Raw genomic sequence first — 19,835 nt, forward strand, 5'->3', positions numbered from 1 at the left:
GCCGATTGGAAACTTTTTCTGAAATAGGGCAGAACTGCTTGGGTGTTTTTTTCCATGTAACTTAAGGTAGTAATGTAAATAAAATAATAGTTGGAAAAAAAAAGAATTCATGTGAAGTGGTGTGTTAGCTGCATTGTTGATCTCCACGATTCACTCCTTTGTAGTTGTATTACACTCTGTCTTAGTCTCTTGGTGGGTTGAGCGCTCTTTTCCCATTGACTTTGGGCTTGGCTGTGTGACTTGCTTTGACAATGGGATATTAGAGGAGGAAGAATCACAGGCTTGAGTGACCTTGCCCAGTAGGGTCTGCCTCTTTGTGATTTCAGCATTGTTAGGAGAAGAATATTTGCTGGGGAGTTGCTCCCCCTTCTGCCTAAGCCTCAGGATGAGTCACAAGGAGCAGCCTAAACCTGATCTGCATCCTGGAGCAAAGGCAAGCTGAGCTCAGCTAAGATCAGGTGAACCCCAACAGACCTGTAGACCCCAGAATAAGAAAAGCAAATGTTTGCGTTTAAACCAATGAGATTTTTTGAGGTTGTTTGTTACACAGAATTAGCTGACTATTACAAGTGGAAAAACTGAGAAAAAGGCATGTTTTTTTTGACATAGCAATTATGTATATTCTGAAATGTGTTAATAAATGATGTATCTCTCTCCTTCCTTCCTTCCTTCCTTCCTTCCTTCCTTCCTTCCTTCCTTCCTTTCCTTCTTTCTTTTTCTTTTTTTCTTTCCCCTCTGTGGCCCAGACTGCATGTAATCTACTCGGCTCGCTGCTGCCCCACACCCCGGACTGCCTGGGACTGCCAACACGCGCCAGCCTGCTTTTGCTCCTTTGGCTGCAGGCGCAGTTTCGCCATGTTGGCCACGCTGCTCTCCAGCTCCTGACCCCGAGTGCTCTGCCCGCCTCGGCCTCCCGAGGTGCTGGGACTGCAGACAGAGTCTCGCTCACTCGGTGCTCGGTGTGGCCCGGGCTGGAGTGCGGTGGCGTGGTCTTGGCTCGCGGCAGCCTCTGCCTCCCAGCCGCCTACCAGGGTGCTGGGATTGCAGCCCCTGCCCGGCCGCCGCCCCGTCTGGGAAGTGAGGAGCGCCTCTGCCCGGCTGCCCCGTCTGGGAAGTGAGGAGCGCCTCTGCCCGGCCGCCGCATCTGGGAAGAAGTGAGGAGCGCCTCTGCCCGGCCGCCCCGTCTGGGAAGAAGTGAGGAGCGCCTCTGCCCGGCCGCCCCATCTGGGAAGAAGTGAGGAGCGCCTCTGCCCGGCCACCCTCGTCTGGGAAGTGAGGAGCGCCTCTGCCCGGCCGCCCCCTCTGGGAAGTGAGGAGCGCCTCTGCCCGGCCGCCCCATCCGGGAAGAAGTGAGGAGCGCCTCTGCCCGGCCACCCCGTCTGGGAAGAAGTGAGGAACGTCTGTGCCCGGCCGCCCCGTCCGGGAAGAAATGAGCAACGCATCTACCCGGTCGCCCCGTCTGGGAAGTGAGGAGCGCCTCTGCCTGGCCGCCCCATCTGGGAAGAAATGAGGAGCACTTTTGCCTGGCCGCCCCGTCTGGGAAGAAGTGAGGAGCACCTCCGCCCGGCCGCCCCATCTGGGAAGAAGTGAGGAGCGTCTCTCCCTGGCCGCCTGGTCTGGGAAGTGAGGAGCGCCTCTGCCCGGCCGCCCCGTCTGGAATGTGGGGAGCGCCTCTGCCCGACCGCCCCGTCTGGGAGGTCTACCACGGAGGCCAGAAGCAATGTGGGGGCTGGACGTGGTGGCTCACGCCTGTGGTCCTGGCATTCTGGGGGGCCGAGGCGGGTTGATCACTTCGGGCTAGGAGTTCGAGACCAGTCTGGCCAACATGGCGAAACATATGAAAAATACAACAGACAAACCAACCAACCAACTCAGTGACAACAAAACAGGTCTACCCTGGAGTCATACTCTAATTTTTTCCATTTTCCTCCCTTTCTGATCCTTTATCCCACTTTCTTTTTCTTCCTCTTCCTTCTCCTTCTTCGTCAAATAGAGGATTGAGTTATTATCACTGACACACACACAAAAAACAAAAAAACAAAAACAAAAACAAAGAACATGAACTACTTATCATTTATGCCTTGTTATGCAGTACAATAATAATTACAGCTATCATTAAATGTATGTCTAACTTTATTATAAGTGTTATTTGATTAGAAGTCTAAATTCTGTTCACAGACATATTTCATAATTTACTGCTCAAGTGGCATGATCGTTCACTCATAACTTCTTTAAAATTAAGAGAAGCATTAATTAAGAGGCCAGGTTCTAGTCCCAACCTGATTATAATTAGCTGTGTGATTTGGGGCAATTCACTTAGTCTTTCTGAGTCTCAGTTTCTTCAAATATAAGATGAAGTGATTGAGTTAGAAGGCCAGGCATCTCTAAAATTCCACAGTGTTATGATTACACTATTATTGAGCATTCTTTAATGTTATTAAGGCCCATTTTAACCTTATACAACCTCAAAAAACTACTATAAAAGCTGATTATGCTTTGTTCACTCAGCACCATATCTGTCCTAAGCATCATTCCCGGCATTTCAGAAACAGTCCCATTTAATCTTCTTAACAAATCTATGAAGTAGACACAATTGTCCATAAGAAAACTGGCTTAGAGCTCCCTAATTCAGCAATGCTGGAATCCAGATAGCTGCACTCTACTCGATTCCAAAATCTGTGTACTTCAAACTACGTTGTGATGCCCCCAAAGCAATTCTGAATGATGTAATTGAGTTAAGAGTGATGTCAACCTGCCCTACATTTGAAATACACCTTACAGTGTGTGTGTATTTTTCATCGTCCCTCCCCTCCTCCTTTTTCTCCTACTTCTCTTGCTTCTTCTTCTTTAGCTAAATTTCCTTACAATTTGGTTTTTAATTATCTGCTTCTTTCTCATAAAGTAAAAATTTAGAGTGGCTACAAATATTTCTGTTACTAGAATTAATTGGTTGTTGGAATACCCAATAAATTCAAATTTTCTAATTAAAAAAATAAATGATGTATCTTAACAACTAGTAGCATTTTTAAAGTAGAGAAAATAGAGAGAGTGTTTACAGGTGGATTATAATCTCTTATGGAACATTTAGAGAATGTCGACTTAAATCCCCATGAAACTCCATTCCAAAATTTTCTGAAGTTTAAAGTAACAAAGAAAGGGGTCAGTGTTTACCTGCTGGCTGAGGAGGCAGTAGACCAAGAAGATGAAGAAGCCTTGGAGGCTGTTGATGATGGCAAAGAGGTAGGCCATGACCTGGGCAGCTGGACCCACCTGTAGCAAGCCCAGACACCAGGTGCAGCCCAGGATGAAGAGCTGAGCTGTTGCTTTGAAAGCCAGCATCCTGGGAGGAGGAAGTCAGAGATTAGGATGTCAAAAAACTAATAATGAGCATAAGCACCCCTCTAGTTAGCTGTTAATAGTGAGAACTCTGGAGCTAGACTACCTGGGTTTAAATGGAAGCCAGCACTGGCTACCTGTGTGATCTTGGGAAAGCTGCTTTACCTTCTTGCAACTCAGCTCCCTCATCTTATCTTATTTTATTTTATTTTATTTTTGAGATGGAGTCTTGCTCTGTTGCCCAGGCTGGAGCGCAATGACATGATCTCGACTCACTGCAACCTCCGCCTCCAGGGTTCAAGCGATTCTCCTATCTCAGCCTCCCCAGTAGCTGGGACTAACTACAGTCATACACCATCATGCCCTGCTAATTTTTGTATTTTTAGTGGAGATAGGGTTTCACCATGTTGACCAGGCTGGTCTCGAACTCCTGACCTCAAGAGATCCACCCATCTCGGACCCCCAAAGTATTGGGATTACAAGAGTGAACCACTGCACCCAGCCCCAGTTCCCTTATCTTAATAATTGTCCTATTTCATGGGGTTGCTATAAAGATTATGTGAGACTTTCATGGGAAAGTATTTAGGACAATGTATGGGACAAAATTAGTTCCAAACATACATAAGGCATTTTAAAACCTGGGTGCTTTTTCTCTCTCTCTCACTCATCATTTATAGACAGGGGTCATATAATTTTTTTTTTTTTTGAGATGGAGTCTCGCTCTGTTGCCCAGGCTGGAGTGCAGTGGTGTGATCTCAGCTCATGGGTTCAAGTGATTCTCCAGCCTCAGCCTCCCGAGTAGCTGGGATTACAGGCATGCCACCATACCCAGCTAATTTTTGTATTTTTAGTAGAGACGGGGTTTCACCATGTTGGCCAGGCTGGTCTCAAACGACTGACCTCAAATGATCCACCTGCCTTGGCCTCCCAAAGTGCTGGGATTACAGGTGTGAGCCACCGCACCCGGCCGAGGTCATACAATTTGTTATTCAAACAGGAAGGCTTTTGTGATCAAAAGGAGGTGTACCGTTCCTAACAGAAAGAAATGATAAATGTTTGAGGTGATGAATACCTTAAATACCCTGATTTGATAATTGCACATTTTATGCATGAATCAAAATATCACAAATACTTCGCAAAGGTATATAAATATTATGTATCAATAAGAATAAAAATAATAATAAAAAATAAAAGGGCTACTATTAATAATTACATTGTGTCAACAGACATAAACTGAGACTATTCCAGGTAAGCTGAGATATGAGGCCATCCTACTTATAGTATTTATGGCATATATACACACACAATATATATATGTACATATATATTTTATATACACTATCACAATATATAATCACAATATATAGTGATAGTGTATATAAAATACATATTGTGTTATACATGTATAGAATATATTATATGTGTATATATGTGTATACATACACATATACTATCTATATTATATGTATATGTATATGTGTATACATATACATATGATATCTATAAGTATATATACATTATATATATCCCTAATTATTAAGGATATTACATAAGTGAGGAATGCTAATTGAGGAACAGTTTGTATAGTGTGATCCTATTGTGTGTGTGTCGGTCTGTTCTACTTAAAAGTGCACAGAGAAAGCTCTGGGAAAATGTCATATTTTATCTTACACATCATACAGGCTGTTCATTCTGGCATCCTGGGAAGTGGAAGTAGCAGGAAAAGAGACAGCCACTTTCACTTTTTACTGTATATATTTCAAAAGACTATGAAAAAATTTAACAAACTTGTCTTATTTTTATGATTAAAATGAAAACAACAAATTACATGTTCAAATCAAAATGGATGCTGCAACATAAAAATACTCATACCTCAAGATATTTTGAAATATTATACAAAATATCTTTTAATCTAGATTCTTATTGAACCTATCACACACAATTGGAGATAAACATTTAAATTGGTATGTGTACAGAGAGTTTAATTTGTAATTTAAGCATGTGATTTAATATAGCTAGATTGATCTCTATTGGCTGGGGTGGACACAGCTTTGTGACATTACCAGATTCATTTTTAGGGTTTCTATATAATTTAAGCTTTTTAGTAACTGTTGGATTAGCAAATCTGAGTTGGTTGCTTTTGATAAAAAATATACTCCTGTGTGCATCTTGTGTAGTGTGGCAGAAACGAATGTTTTTCTCCCTTTTCATCTTCCTTTCAGTGTTAGATCTGTTCCCCTTTGAGTTTTAAAACAAGGCACATGGTCAGGGTAGAGACTACATTTCCCAGCCTCCCTTGCAGCTGGGTGTTATCATGTGACCAAGATCAGCCAATGGGATATCAGCAAATGTGGCAAGTGCAACTCCTATATTACCTCCTGCCCATGGATGGGATATTGACAAGGGCAACATCCTTTTAGAGGATGGTGGAGCAACAAAGTAGAAAGAACCTGAGACCCTGGAACACTGTGTGGAGCAGAGCTTCTTTAATAGCCCTGAACTGGTCACTTCTGGGTTGCAACATGAGACTGAAATAAACTTCTATTTTATTCTCTTTTTTTTGGAGATTTTTTCTTTATCACAGCAGGTTAGCTTGTATTCTAGCTAATTCAGGTTCTCATTAATTGTGATGGTGGAAGATTACAGTGGTCTTGCTAGTCCTGGGAGCATGGCTGTTGAATGTACATGTGTATGGATATGTAGGAAGGATTGGCAGAAGGAAAGGGAGTAGGAAGTACCATTTGTCACATCCTACCTTGTGTTCTGGATGGTTGACACTTCACTATTGAGGGAGGAAAGTTTTCTTTTCAAAATCCAAAAGACCAAGACAAACAACACTAAATTCACCTGCAGGACCAACACAAACAAGGCAGAGTGCAAGTTAAAGTAATGCATGGTGTCCACTTTAAATTGCACACAGGAGTCCTACCCTCTTGTACACGGGACTGAATTGGTAGCAGGTGGAAAATCAAACCACCCAACAGTGGAAATGCAAGCCCCTTGTACCATCTTGTACCCAGCATTTCTCTTGGTTCTTCTTAGTTTGGGAACATCAAAGGCACATACTCACAGAGAAAATGGCACAGACTGGGCCAAGGAAACTCCAGATGAATCCCTGGTCCAGGTGGAGCCAGCATCTAGGAACAATAGGAAAAGAGATACAAAGAAAGATCAGAGAAAGTGCATGAGATCAACATAAAGTGACTCTTTTCCTATCAGAGAATTGTTTCCAGTTTCTCTTGAAAGTCAGCTGATTGTTGTCCAGGCACGGTGGCTCACGCCTGTAATCCCAGCACTGAGGCCAAGACGGGTGGATCACGAGGTCAGGAGCTCGAGACCATCCTGGCTAACATGGTGAAACCCCATCTCCACTAAAAATATAAAAATTAGCCGGGCGTGGTGGTGGGCGCCTGTAGTCCCAGCTACTCGGGAGGCTGAGGCAGGAGAATGGCGGGAACCCGGTAGGCGGAGCTTGCAGTGAGCCGAGATCATGCCACTGCACTCCAGCCTGGGTGACAAACTGAGACTCCGTCTCAATAAATAAATAAATAAATAAATAAATAAATAAAATAAAATAAAAAGAAAGTCAGCTGATGACAATCAGCTTTTTTTTTTTTTTTTTTTTTTTTTTTTTTTTTTTTTTTTTTTTTTTTTTTTTTTGAGACAGGATCTTGCTCTGTTGCCCGGGTTGGAGTGCAGTGGTGCGATCTCAGCTCACTGCAACCTCTGCCTCCTGGATTCAAGTGATTCTCCTGCCTCAGTCTCCTGAATAGCTGGGATTACAGATGTGCACCACCACACCCAGCTAATTTGTGCATTTTTAGTAGAGATGGGGTTTTGCCATGTTGGCCAGGCTGGTCTTGAACTCCAGACCTCACATGATTTGCTCCCCTTGGCCTCCCAAAGTGCTGGGATTACAGGCATGAGCCACCACGCCCGGCCAACAATCAGCTTTGATTACACATTTTGATTGCAACTTTGATCCACACATCATGTGACAGCCTCTTTCACTTTTTACTTTATATATTTCAAAAACTATGAAAAAAATTTAACAAACTTGTCTTATTTTTGTGATTAAAATGAAAACAACAACAAATTATGTGCTCAAATTAAAATGGATGCTGCAACATAAAAAATACTCATAGCTCAAGGTATTTTGAAGTAGTACAAAATATATTTTCATTTAGATCCTTTTTGAACCTATTACACACAATTGGAGATACACATTTAAATTGGTATGTGTACAGCGAGTTTAATTTGTAATTCAAGCATGTGATTTAATATAGCTAGATTGATCTCTGTTGGCTGGGGTGGACACAGCTTTGTGACATTACCAGATTTTTAGGGTTTTTATAGAATTTAAACTTTTTAGTAACTGTGGTGTGATTCTAGGATAATAGGCACCAAACAGCTAGGAGGAACAGTGTCCTGTTGAGGATTTTAGGAGCACAATCCTGCTGAATTTTCACACCAGCACTGTGAGGTTGGAACAATCGGGACAACTATTATTCTCATCTCGCTATTGAGGGGACTGAGACTTGAGAGCTCAAATTACAGGAAGAATAAAGTTCGGATCTAACTCTTGTGATCTGAGAGATTGAAATATACACTTCTATATCCACTAAGATGGACCCTAACGTTAAGGAAACCAAGTTACCTTTGGGTCGAGGGTTCAGATCCTGGCTGGTGAAGCAACTCTCTAAATTCCTCTGGCTACAAGAAAACGCACGCTTGCTAAACCCCATAACAATAGAAGCCATCAGTTCCCTCCTACCTCTGATATGCGATCCAGACCACTGTAACTCTGACTGGAAAGGGAACCTAGTCAAAGCAATTATGGATCTTAAGCCAGTTTCAGTTAGTTTATAGAGGCTGTGCACAAACTGTCTTTGTGTCTTTTGGTTCAACTTTTGGTGTAGAGCCACATTCCTCCTCATTATTTATTTTATTTTATTTATATATTTTTTAGAGTTGGATCTTGCTCTGTCACTCAGGCTGTGGTGCAGTAGCTCTATCACAACTTACTGCATCCTTGAACTCCTATGCTCATGCCATCCTCCCGCCCCAGCCTCCTGAGTAGCTGGGACTACAGGCACGCACCACCGTGTCCAGCTAATTAAAACAATTTTTTTTTTTTTTGGTAGAGATGGGGTTTTGCTATGTTGTCCAGCCTGGTCTTGAAGTCCTGGGCTCAAGCAATCCTTCCTCCTTGGCTTCACAAAGTGCTGGGGTTACGGGCGTGAACCATCATGCCTGGTCTTCCTTTTTTTTTTTTTGAGATGGAGTTTCGCTCTTGTTGCCCAGGCTGGAGAGTGCAATGGCATGATCTCAGCTCACTGCAACCTCCACCTCCCGGGTTCAAGTGATTCTCCTGCCTCAGCCTCCCAAGTGGCTGAGATTACAGGTGCATACCACCACACCTGGCTAATTTTTTGTCTTTTTAGTAGAGACGGGGTTTCACTGTGTTGGCCAGGCTGGTCTTGAACTCCTGACCTCAGGTCATCCACCCGCCTCAGCCTCCCAAAGTGCTGGGATTACAGGCTTGAGCCACTGCGCCCGGCTTTTCTATCTTATTTTAATGCTAAAATCCTGCCAAAGTGAACATGGGATGTATGTTATATATATATATGTTTATGCACCGTGCATGCACTCTGCTCACATCTAACTTGTCCTTCCCCTTTTCAAAGAGGGAGCACCTTTGGCTCATACTGGAGACTTTCTTTTTTTGGTTTGCAAACCAATATTGCCAATAAAGCTCTCCTTTCTCCCTCTCTTTCTTTCTTTCTTTCTTTCTTTCTTTCTTTCTTTCTTCTTTCTTTCTTTCTTTTTCTTTCTTTCTTTCTTTCTTTTTCTTTCTTTCTTTCTTTCTTCCTTCCTTCCTTCCTTTCTTTCTTTCTTTTCTTTCTTTCCTCGTTTCCTTTCCTTTCTTCCTTCCTTCCTTCCTTCCTTTCCCTTCCTTCCTTCCTTTCTTCCTTTCTTTCTTTCTTTCTTTCTTTCTTTCTTTCTTTCTTTCTTTCTTTCTTCTTTCTTTCTTTCTTTCTTCTTTCTTTCTTTCTTTCTTTCTTTCTTTCTTTCTTTCTTTCTTTCTCTTTCTTTCTTGTTTTTTCTTTCCTTTTTCTTTTTTTTCAGAGTCTCACTCTGTCGTTTAGGTTGGGGTGCGTTGGTACAATCACAACTCACTGCAACTTCTACCTCCTGGGTTCAAGCGATTCTCCTGCTTCAGCTTCCTGAGTAGGTGTGTGCCACCACGCCTGGCTAATTTTTTGTGTTTTTAGTAGAGATGGGTTTTCACATGTTGGCCAGGCTGGTCCCGAACTCCTGGCCTCAAGCGATTCTCCTGCCTTGGCCTCCCAAAGTGCTGGGATTACAGGCATGAGTCACCGTGCCTGACCTTAAAGCTCTTCTTTCTATTATTTATTCATCTTGATGGTCTTTTGAACAACACCCCAAACCCTCTCCTTCTGAAGCCATCCCTATAAACTTTATAAAAATAATCAGAGAAGACAAAAGGGGGAGAAATGAAAACAAGCCAAGCTTGCAGCACATCCAGGATTCACTGCCAGGTCAGCTTGCTCTCTGACCTGCTTCCTCCTAGCTGTTTGGTGCCTGTTATCCTAGAATCACACAGCTCCTAGATAACAGTTTCCCTTTACTGCTCTATAGGTAACAACTTAAATATTATAAAACATGAAGTTTCAGCCGGGTGCGGTGGCTCACACCTGTAATCTCAGCACTTTGGGAGGCCAAGGTGGGTGGATCACCTGAGGTCAGGAGTTCAAGACCAGCCTGGTCAACATGGTGAAACCCCATCTCTACTAAAAGTACAAAAATTAGCTGGGTGTGGTTGTGGGCACCTGTAATCCCAGTTACTTGGGAGGCTGAGGCGGGAGAATCGCTTGAACCCAGGAGGTGGAGGTTGCAGTGAGCCAAGACCGTGCCATTGCACTCCAGCCTGGGCAACAAGAGCGAAACTCTGTCTCAATAAAACAAAAAAAAAAAACCAAAAAAAATTAAGTTTCAAGTTGCGATATTCTTTCAGGTCCTGTGTACCAGTGAAACTACTGGCTTCAGCTGCTCTGAAGGACCACAGAAGGAGCTGAGTCACCAAAGAAAGCAATTTCTGTCTCCTGATGATTTCGTCTGCTGTACCCTGAACAATCAATGACCCACATTTTCCAGCCTCCACACCCTCCATGATCCCTTGAAAAGCCCCAGTCCAGAGCTCCTTGAGGAGATTGATTTGAGAATCTTCTCCTGTCTCCTCGCTTGGTGCCCTGAGATTATTAAGCTTTTTTTTTTTTTTTTGAGACAAGGTCTTGATCTGTCACCCAGGCTGGAATGTAGTGGCCTGAGCATAGCTCACTGCAGCCTTGAACTCCTGGGCTCAAGCAGTCCTTCCATCTCAGCTTCTTGAGTAGCTCGGACTACAGGTGTGAACCACCATGCCTGGCTATTTTTATTTGTTTAATTTTTAGTAGACACAAGGTCTTGCTATGTTGCCCAGGCTGGTCTTGAAGTCGTGAACTCAAGTGATCCTCCTGTCTGGGCTTCCCAAAGTGCTGGGATTACAGGTGTGAGCCACTGTGCTCAGCTAATTTTTTGTAGAGATGAGGGTCTTGCTATATTGCCCAGGCTGGTCTTGAACTCCTGGCCTCAAGTGATCCTCCCACCTTGGCCTCCCAAAGTGTTGGGATTACAGGTGTGAGCCACCACACCTTGCCTCATTAAGCTCTTTCTCTGCTGCAAACACTGCTGTCTTGGTGGATTGGTACGTTACTGTGCAGTGGGCATGTGAACCTGTTGGTTGTATAAGACTTCCAGAACTTTGCAAACTCTTACCACAATCTCACCCTGCCTTGCTGGGAAAGAGGTTAGAGCTGTTATAAAGGGGAACATAGAGTGCATTGGTTATGTATATTCCCACCATCATCATGAATGCTGCCCTCAAAAGCTTTCTTAGGAAACTGTCCATGACACAGGGTGGGATTCAAGCTCACCGATCAGCAGTTCCATAAAGGTGAGGCCTGGAGGCTGCAGAAATGGCCACAGTCACAGCAGGAACGCCATAGCCGACTGGGAACATGATCCACTTCATGAGTCTGTTGATGCTTGAGTAGTTGACCACCGTCAGGTTCCGTGCAGTGAGGAAGAGGTGCAGGCCCTCCAGCAGCATCCAGGTGAAGGCGGCCAGGTAGAGATAATGCAAGGCACCGGCGATGATGGAGCATAGCATCTGGGGGAGGAGAAAGGGATGCCTGAAGGGGTTGTCAGGGTGGAGTATGGCCCTAGGACCTGTCCTTGACATTGGCTTTGGGTTCAGAGCACCTAACATCGGACCAAGGGCGTTAAAAGTAAAGGGGAACTGAATGCAGTGGCTCATGTCTGTAATCTCTGCACTTTGGGAGGCTGAGGTGGGAGGATTGCTTGAGCCCAGGATTTTGAGACCAGCCTGGGCAACTTAGTGAGACCCCATCTCAATTATATTTAAAAAATAGATAGTTGATAGTCAAGGCTAGCTTTGGCTACCTGGGCACCAATCCCTTCAACCTGCCCTTGGGACTGAAAGGGTAGCAGAATGTGCCACCTTTGCACAGATCACCAGAATTTATCCCTCCTTTTAAACTAAGGCTTTGTATACTTTGAGCAATGTCTCCTTTCCTCATCCACTTCCCCCCTCAACCTCTGGGAACCTCCATTCTACTCTCTACTCCTACTGTACTGCGTGATGACTATAGTTAATATATTATGAATTTCAAAGTTGCTAAAAGAGTGGATTTTGTTTTATTTTATTTCTTTGAGACAGGATCTCACTCTGTCACCCAGGCTGGTGTGCAGTGGCACAATCATAGTTCACTGCAGCCTTGAACTCTCAGGCTCAAGTGATCCTCCCACCTCAGCCTCCCCAGTAGATGGGACTACAAGTGTGTGCCACCATACCCGCTAATTTTTGCAGAGACAGGGTCTCACTGTGTTGCCCAGGCCAGTCTCCAACTCTTGGGCTGAAGTGAGCCTCCCGCCTTGGCCTCCTAAAGTGTTGGTATTACAAGCATGAACCGCCACCCCAGTCCTAAAAGAGTGAATTTTAAATGTTTTCACCACAAAGAAATGATAAGTATGGAAGTGATAGATATGTTTATTATCCTGGTTTGGTCATTTCATAATGTGTATATCTATGGAAACTTCACATTGTACCCCATAATTTTATACAATTATTATTTTTCAATTAAAAATAAAATTTTAAAAAAAGTTTCACTTTAGCATAAGAGATTATTATTATGATTATTATTGGTTTTTTTTGAGACAGGGTCTTGCTCTGTCACCCAGGCTGGAGTACAGTGGTTGCAATCATAGCTCACTGCAGCCTCGAACTCCTGGGTTCAAGTAATCTTCCTGCCTCAGCCTCCCACGCAGCTGGGACTACAGACGTGCACCACTGTGTCCAGCTAATTTTGTTTTTTTTTTGTTTTTTTTGTAGAGACAAGGTCTCACTATATTGCCCAGGATGGCCTTGAACCCCTGGCCTCAAGTGATCTTTCCACCATTGCCTCCCAATGTGCTGGGATTACAGGTGTCAGCCACTGTGTCTGGCCCAAGGGATTATTTTAAACTGAAGGCAGTTGAGACGAAGCAGATACAAAAATAGCTCTGTGCCCTCCCCCTATTTGCCTAAAAGCAGGACATACGTTTTTGTACTTGTCTTTTTTGGGGGGTGAGAACACTTAAAATCTACTTTGTTAGCAATTTTTCAATATAGAATATATCGTTATTGACTATAGTGATGATGTATAATAGCTCTCTTGTATTTATTCTTCCTGTCTAGCTGAAATTTGGTATCCTTTGACCAACATCTCCCTAAACCCCTTCCCCGCTGCCCTAGTCTCTGCTAACAACCATTCTGCTCTTTGCTTTGATGAGTTTGGCTATTTTAGATTCCACACATAAGTGAGATCATGCACTATTTGTCTTTCTGTGCCTTGCTTATTTCACTCAGCTTAACACTCTCCAGTTTCATCCATGTTATCACAAATGGCAGGATTTCTTTCTTTTTCTGAAGGCTGAATAGTATACCAGGACATTAATTTAAAAAGGCATTCCTCCTACCTATTCTCTTCCTTCTACCCTCCTACCCTTGCTATGGGAGGGACAAAAGTTGATCACTAAGACAACTTATTATTTATTTATTTATTTAAAATGGAGTTTTGCTCTTGTTGCCCAGGCTGGAGTGCAATGGCGCAATCTTGGCTCACTGCAGCCTCTGCCTCCCAGGTTCAAGCAATTCTCCTGCCTCAGCCTCCCAAGTAGCTGGGATTACAGGTGCTCATCACCACGCTTGGCTAATATTTTGTATTTTTAGTAGAGACAGAGTTTTGCCATGTTGACCAGGCTGGTCTTGAACTTCTGACCTCAGGTGATCTGCCCACCTCAGTCTCCCAAAGTGCTGGGATTACAGGTATGAGCCACCGTGCCCGGCCACCAAGACAACTTTAGATCCTCATTGGTCTGGAGCCAACACTGGAGGAATCTACAAAACCAATGATATGGTTTGGCTCTGTGTCCCCATCCAAATCTCATCTTGAATTGCACTCCAGTAACTCCCAAATGTTGTGGGAAGGACCCGGTGGGAGATAATTTCAATCATGGGGGCGGTTTTCCCTGTTAGGAAATAAATCTCAGGAGATCTGATGGTTTTATCAGGGGTTTCCGCTTTTGGATCTTCCTAATTTTTTCTCTTGCAGCCACCATGTAAGAAGTGCCTTTCGCCTCCAGCCATGATTCTGAGGCCTCTCTTGCCATGTGGAACTGCAAGTCCAATTAAACCTGTTTTTCTTCCCAGTCTTGAGTATATCTTTATCAGCAGCCTGAAAATGGAATAATACAACCAATGATACTAGTAAGCCTTTATGTATCACTCATTTCCCAGATATTTGCCTTCCCACACTTTGTGCCCCTAGAGACCCAAGATCTTTTTCCCTTCTTCAAAAATTTATCATTCTTTGTCAAAAATGCTGTGGTTCTAAACTACCTCTTTGAGAATGCCTCATTCCCTGGGTATCTCCCACGTATATATGAAATATGCATATATGTTAATGAACTTCTGTTTGCTTTTTCTCTTATCTGTCTTTTGTTATATGAGTCCCAGCTACGATCTCAGAAGGGTAACGGGAAAATTATATTTTTCTCCTCTACAGACCCAAGGACATTTTATTAAGGAATCCAGTGCAGCATTGCTCCATGAGCTCAGTGTACCTTGGGGCAGGGCAGGGCATTCTCTGAGACACTGTCAGTACCTTGGGTTCAGTTCGATCAATCCCCACGAGGAAGAGGAGGTGGGCCAGGAAGAGGCAGAGCGAGAGATGCAGATGCAGGGAGGTGCTGGTGTTCTGGATGGCTTTGCACAGGAGGAAGGTGAGGGCTGCCAGGAGGAGGCACAGCAGAGAGACGCTCAGCCCCACGTAGGTGATGATAGTCAGCACGGGATCCTCCTCCTGGGACCGAGAAAAAAAGTTCACAGTTATGCTTTCCTGCACTGGGACTATGGCTCCCTCCTTGAACTGGGGCATCCTAGACACAGGCACCAAGCCCAGTGGTAGTGTGGGACCGTTAGACTGCTAATGTAGATTGCTAATGTAGACTGCTAATATAGACTGCTAATATAGATTGCTAATGTAGATTGTTAATGTAGACTGCCAATGTAGATTGTTAATACAGACTGCTAATGTGATTGTTAATGTAGACTGCTAATATAGATTGCTAGACTGTCTTTTTTGTTTTCAGCTTTATTGAGGTGTATACTTAATGTATCAAAAATTACACATATTAAATGTATACATTTTGATGAGTTTGGACATATGATTTTTTTCCCCTAAAAAAGAGTAGAATGGCAGTTACCAGAAGCTGGGGAGAGGAGAGAGAGAGAATAGGGAGTTGGTTAAGGAGTGAAGAGTTTCAGTGTTGCAAGATGAAAGCGTTCTGGAGATGGATGGTGGTTGATGATTGCACAATATGATTGTAGTTTACTGAACTGTATATACATTTAAAATGGCTAAGATGGTAAATTTTATGTTCTGTGTATTTTACCACAATCTTTACAAAGTGATTTTTGGGCCATGGTGTCTCACACCTGTAATCCCAATGCTTTGCGAAGCTGAGGTGGGAGGATTGCTGGAGGCCAGGAGTTCAAGATTGGCCTGAGCCAACAAGTGAGACCTCGTATCTAAAAAAATAAAGTGTTTTTGTATGCAGAGGGCTTGTGCTATGCGGTACCAGTTTGATCAGAGAGCTCATACTAATGAAGTGATTTAAAAAACTTTTTTAAGTTCAGAGATACATGTGCAGGTTTGTTACATAGGTAAACCCCTGTTGCGGGGGTTTCTCGTACAGATTATTTCATCACCCAGGTATTAAGCCTAGTACCCATCAGTTATTTTTCCTGGTCATCTCCCTCCTCCCACTCTCCACCCTCCAATAGGCCCCAGCATCTGTTGCTCCCCTCTTTGTGTCCGTATGTTCTCCTCATGTAGCTCCCACTTATAAGTGAGAACACGAGTTTTTGGTTTTCTGTTCCTGCATTCGTTTGCTAAGGATAATGGCCTCCAGCTCCATCCATGTCCCTGCAAAGGACATGATCTCATTCTTTTTTATGGCTGTATAGTATTCCATGGTGTATGTATTCCATATGTAACACATTTTCTTTATCCGGTCTACCATTGATGGGCATTTAGGTTGATTCTATGTCTCTGCTATTGTGAATAGTGCTGCAGTGAACATACATGTGCTTGTGTCTTTATGATAGAACGATTTATATTCCTTCGGGTATATACCCAGTAACAGGATTGCTGGGTTGAATGGTAGTTCTGTTTTCAGCCCTTTGAGAAATTGCCATGCTGCTTTCCACAATGGTTGAACTAATTTACAATCCCACCAACAGTGTGTGTTCCTTTTTTTCTGCCACCTCACCAGCATCTGTTATTTTTTGACTTTTTAATAGTAGTCATTCATGATGTGGTTTATAGTAATCATGGTTTTTTTTTTTTTTTTTTTTTTTTTTTTTTAGACAGAGTCTCGCTTTGTCGCCAGGCTGGAGTGCAGTGATGCGATCTCAGTTCGCTGCAACCTCTGCCTCCCATGTTCAAGCAATTCTCCTGTCTCAGCCTCCTGAGTAGCTGGGATGACAGGCGTGCGCCACCACACCTGGCTAATTTTTGTATTTTTAGTAGAGATGGGGTTTCACCATGTTGGTCAGGATGGTCCTGATCTCCTGACCTTGTGATCTGCCTGCCTCGGCCTCCCAAAGTGCTGGGATTACAGGTGTGAGCCACTGTGTCTGGCCCAGTAATCATATTTTTGCCCTGGGGTCCTGTAGTCTGAGCAACTGAGGTCAACCATGTAGGCACTGCATACCTATGTGAATGATCCCCCAATACACACCCTGAACACACCTCAGGTGAGCTTCCCTGGCTGACAACACTTCACATGCGTTGTCATAAGTCATTGCTGGGAGAATGAACTGCATCTGTGTGACTTTCCTAGGAGAGGACACTGGAAGTTTGCACCAGGTTTCTCCTGGACTTCTTACCTTGTGTCTTTTACATAAGTTGATTTTTTTTTTTTTTTTTTTTTTTTTGAGATGGAGTCTTGCTCTATCACCCAGGCTGGAGTGCAATGGCTTGATCTCAGTTCCCTGAAACCTCTGCCTCCCGAGTTCAAGCCATCCTCTTGTCTCAGCCTCCTGAGTAGCTGGGATTACAGGCATGTACCACCATGTTCGGCGAATTTTTGCATTTTTAGCAGAGATGGGTTTTTGCCATGTTGGCCAGGCTGGTCTCAAACTCTTGACCTCAGGTGATCTGCCTGTCTTGACCTCCCAAAGTGCTGGGATTAAAGGCATGAGTCACCATGCTCAGCCTTTTTTCAGTGTTTTTTTTTTTGTTTGTTTGTTTAATAGCACTTATTACCACTTAGTAGGGGCTCAGAAAGTATTTGCTGGAAGAATAAAACATATGCATCATACCTGGCTGGTGAGGGCCATCAGGACAGCGAAGCTGGACAGGTGACTGCAATTACACATGGTGTGACTCTTGTTCACGTGTAACAGGAAGCAGCCATCCCTGGACCACTGGCTGCCCTGCTCTGTGCTCTTCCAGTAGACACAGAAGACCTTTTTGGTACTGGAGTTCGTCTGAAAATAGAAAATAGAAAGGGCTCATTGTCTTTGTGTTTCTTTCTTTCTTTTTTTTTTTTTTTTTGAGACGAAATCTTGCTTTGTTACCCAGGCTGGAGTGCAGTGGCTCAATCTCGGCTCACTGCAACCTCCGCTTCCTGGGTTCAAGCAATTCTCCTGCCTCAGCCTCCCGAGTAGCTGGGATTACAGACGGGCACTACCACACCAGGCTAATTTTTGTATTTTTTTGTAGAGACAGGGTCAACTATGCTGCCCAGGCTGGTCTCGAACTCCTGGACTCAAGCAATCTGCCTGCCTTTGCCTCCCAAAGTGCTGGGATCATACAGGCATGAGCCACTGTGTCCGGCCAGCTCATTTCTTTTTCCTCAGGAGGGACAGTTCTCAGTGTTGGCCTATGCCAGGGTGTCACCTGCTAAGGCACCTGTGTGAAGAGTGACTCAGGTGATTTCTGTTTTGTTTGTTTTTGAGACGGGGTCTCCTTCTGTCGCCCAGGCTGGAGTGCCGTGGCGCAATCACAACTCACTGCCACCTTGACCTCCCTGGCTCTAACGATCGTCCCATCTCAGCCTCCAGAGTAGCTAGAACTACAAGTGTGCACCACCATGCCCAGCTAACTTTTGTATTTTTAGTAGAGATGGGGTTTCAACATGTTGCCCAGGCTGGTCTTGAACTTCTGGCCTCAAGCAATCCTCCTGCCTTGGCCTCCCAAGGGGCTGTGGTTACGGGCATGAGCCACTGCACCTGATTTCTATTTTATGTGGCCACCAGGACCCCCGATCCATAACCGCAGCTCTTTTGGGATTTTATGTAACATAAAATAAAGCAAAGGCTCCCCGGGAACCACAGTTTCAAGAGATTTCTTTGGTTTTAGAACCTTGCCCCAACCATGGGAGCAAAAAAACAAAAAAAACCAGTGGAGTCTGAAGCTCTCATGTTTTTCCCTAAAGTCTCTCTAAGCCAAATGTCCCTGGTCGTTGTGTAATCAATTTTGTCTCTGACTCCCTTACAACACAATAATTGCTCATGCGATGAGAGGCATGGTATAGGAAAGAAACGTCGTGAGGAGAGAGAATAAAATTAGCCTTTGAAGCCGGGCACGGTGGCTCACGACTGTAATCCCAGCACTTTGGGAGGCCAAGGCGGGTGGATCACCTAAAGTCAGGAGTTGGAGACCAGTTTGTCCAGCATGGCCAGCCATCATCTCTACTAAAAATACAAAAATGAGCCAGGTGTGGTGGCATTTGCTTGTAATCCCAGCTACTTGGGAGGCTGAGGCAGGAGAATCGCTTGGGCCTAGGAGGTGGAGGTTGCAGTGAGCTGAGATCACACCACTGTGCTTCAGCCTGGGCGACAGACTGACTCAAAAAAAAAAAAAGAAAGAAAATAGAAAAAGAAGACAGATGAAGTGGTTCATACCTATAATTTCAGGGTTTTAAGAAGCTGAGATGGGAGGGTTGCTTGAGGCCAGGAGTTTGAGACCAGCCTGGACAACATTACGAGCCCCACTCTCTACCAAAAATAAAAGAATTAGTTGGGCGTGGTGGCACACACCTGTAGTTCCAGCTGCTGGGGAGGCTGAAGTGGGAGAGTCCCTTGAACCCAGGAGTTCGAGGCTGTAGTGAGCTATGATTGTGCAATTGCACTCCAGCCTTGGCAACAGAGTGAGACCCTTTCTCAAAAAAGGTAAAGATATAGGTCAAATTAACTTTAATAATAAATTTTATTTAACCCACTATATCCAACATAGTATCTTTTAAATATATCAGTATAAATTAATAAGTATAATCAACATAGATATTATCAAGGAGATAGTTTACATTCCTTTCTTCTTTTCTTTCTTTCTTTTTTTTTGAGACGGAGTCTGACTCTGTTGCCAGGCTGGAGTGCAGTGGTGCGATCTCGGCTCACCGCAACCTCCGCCTCCTGGGTTCAAGCGATTCTCCTGCCTCAGCCTACTGAGTAGCTGGGACTACAGGCATGTGCCACCATGCCCAGCTAATTTTTGTATTTTTAGTAGAGATGAGGTTTCACCATGTTGGCTACTCGATCACTTGGCCTCATGATCTGCCCACCTCAGCCTCCCAAAGTGCTGGGATTACAGGCGTGACCTTTCTTCTTTTCTTTTTCTGTTTTGATTTATTTCTTTTTAAAAACTTATTTTTAATTTATACATTATAATTGTATATATTTATGAGATACAGTGTGATGTTATAATGCTTGCATTTTTTGCCTTTTCTTTCTTTTCCTTCCTTTGTTCCTTCCTTCGTTCCTTCCTTCCTTCCTTCCTCTCTCTCTCTCTCTCCCTTCCTTCCTTCCC

General features: G+C 43.9%; 1 protein-coding gene across 3 annotated transcripts in view; it reads right to left on the reverse strand.

The window, feature by feature from the left end:
* Window positions 1–19,835, reverse strand: part of LOC116478602 (adhesion G protein-coupled receptor E3) — a 58,843-nt gene that overhangs the window by 8,112 nt on the left and 30,896 nt on the right. For all 3 annotated transcript variants that reach the window (XM_032169962.2, XM_032169961.2, XM_032169960.2), the window contains 6 exons: window positions 17,348–17,515; window positions 14,625–14,822; window positions 11,334–11,569; window positions 6,407–6,473; window positions 6,092–6,183; window positions 3,172–3,340 (listed from right to left, as the gene is read on the reverse strand). In XM_032169962.2, coding sequence (XP_032025853.1) covers window positions 3,172–3,340; window positions 6,092–6,183; window positions 6,407–6,473; window positions 11,334–11,569; window positions 14,625–14,822; window positions 17,348–17,515 — 930 coding nt within the window. The remainder of the gene's footprint in view (window positions 1–3,171; window positions 3,341–6,091; window positions 6,184–6,406; window positions 6,474–11,333; window positions 11,570–14,624; window positions 14,823–17,347; window positions 17,516–19,835) is intronic.

Source organism: Hylobates moloch, unplaced genomic scaffold, assembly GCF_009828535.3.
Source record: "Hylobates moloch isolate HMO894 unplaced genomic scaffold, HMol_V3 SCAFFOLD_12, whole genome shotgun sequence".
In the NCBI taxonomy this organism is placed as follows: Eukaryota; Metazoa; Chordata; class Mammalia; order Primates; family Hylobatidae; genus Hylobates; species Hylobates moloch.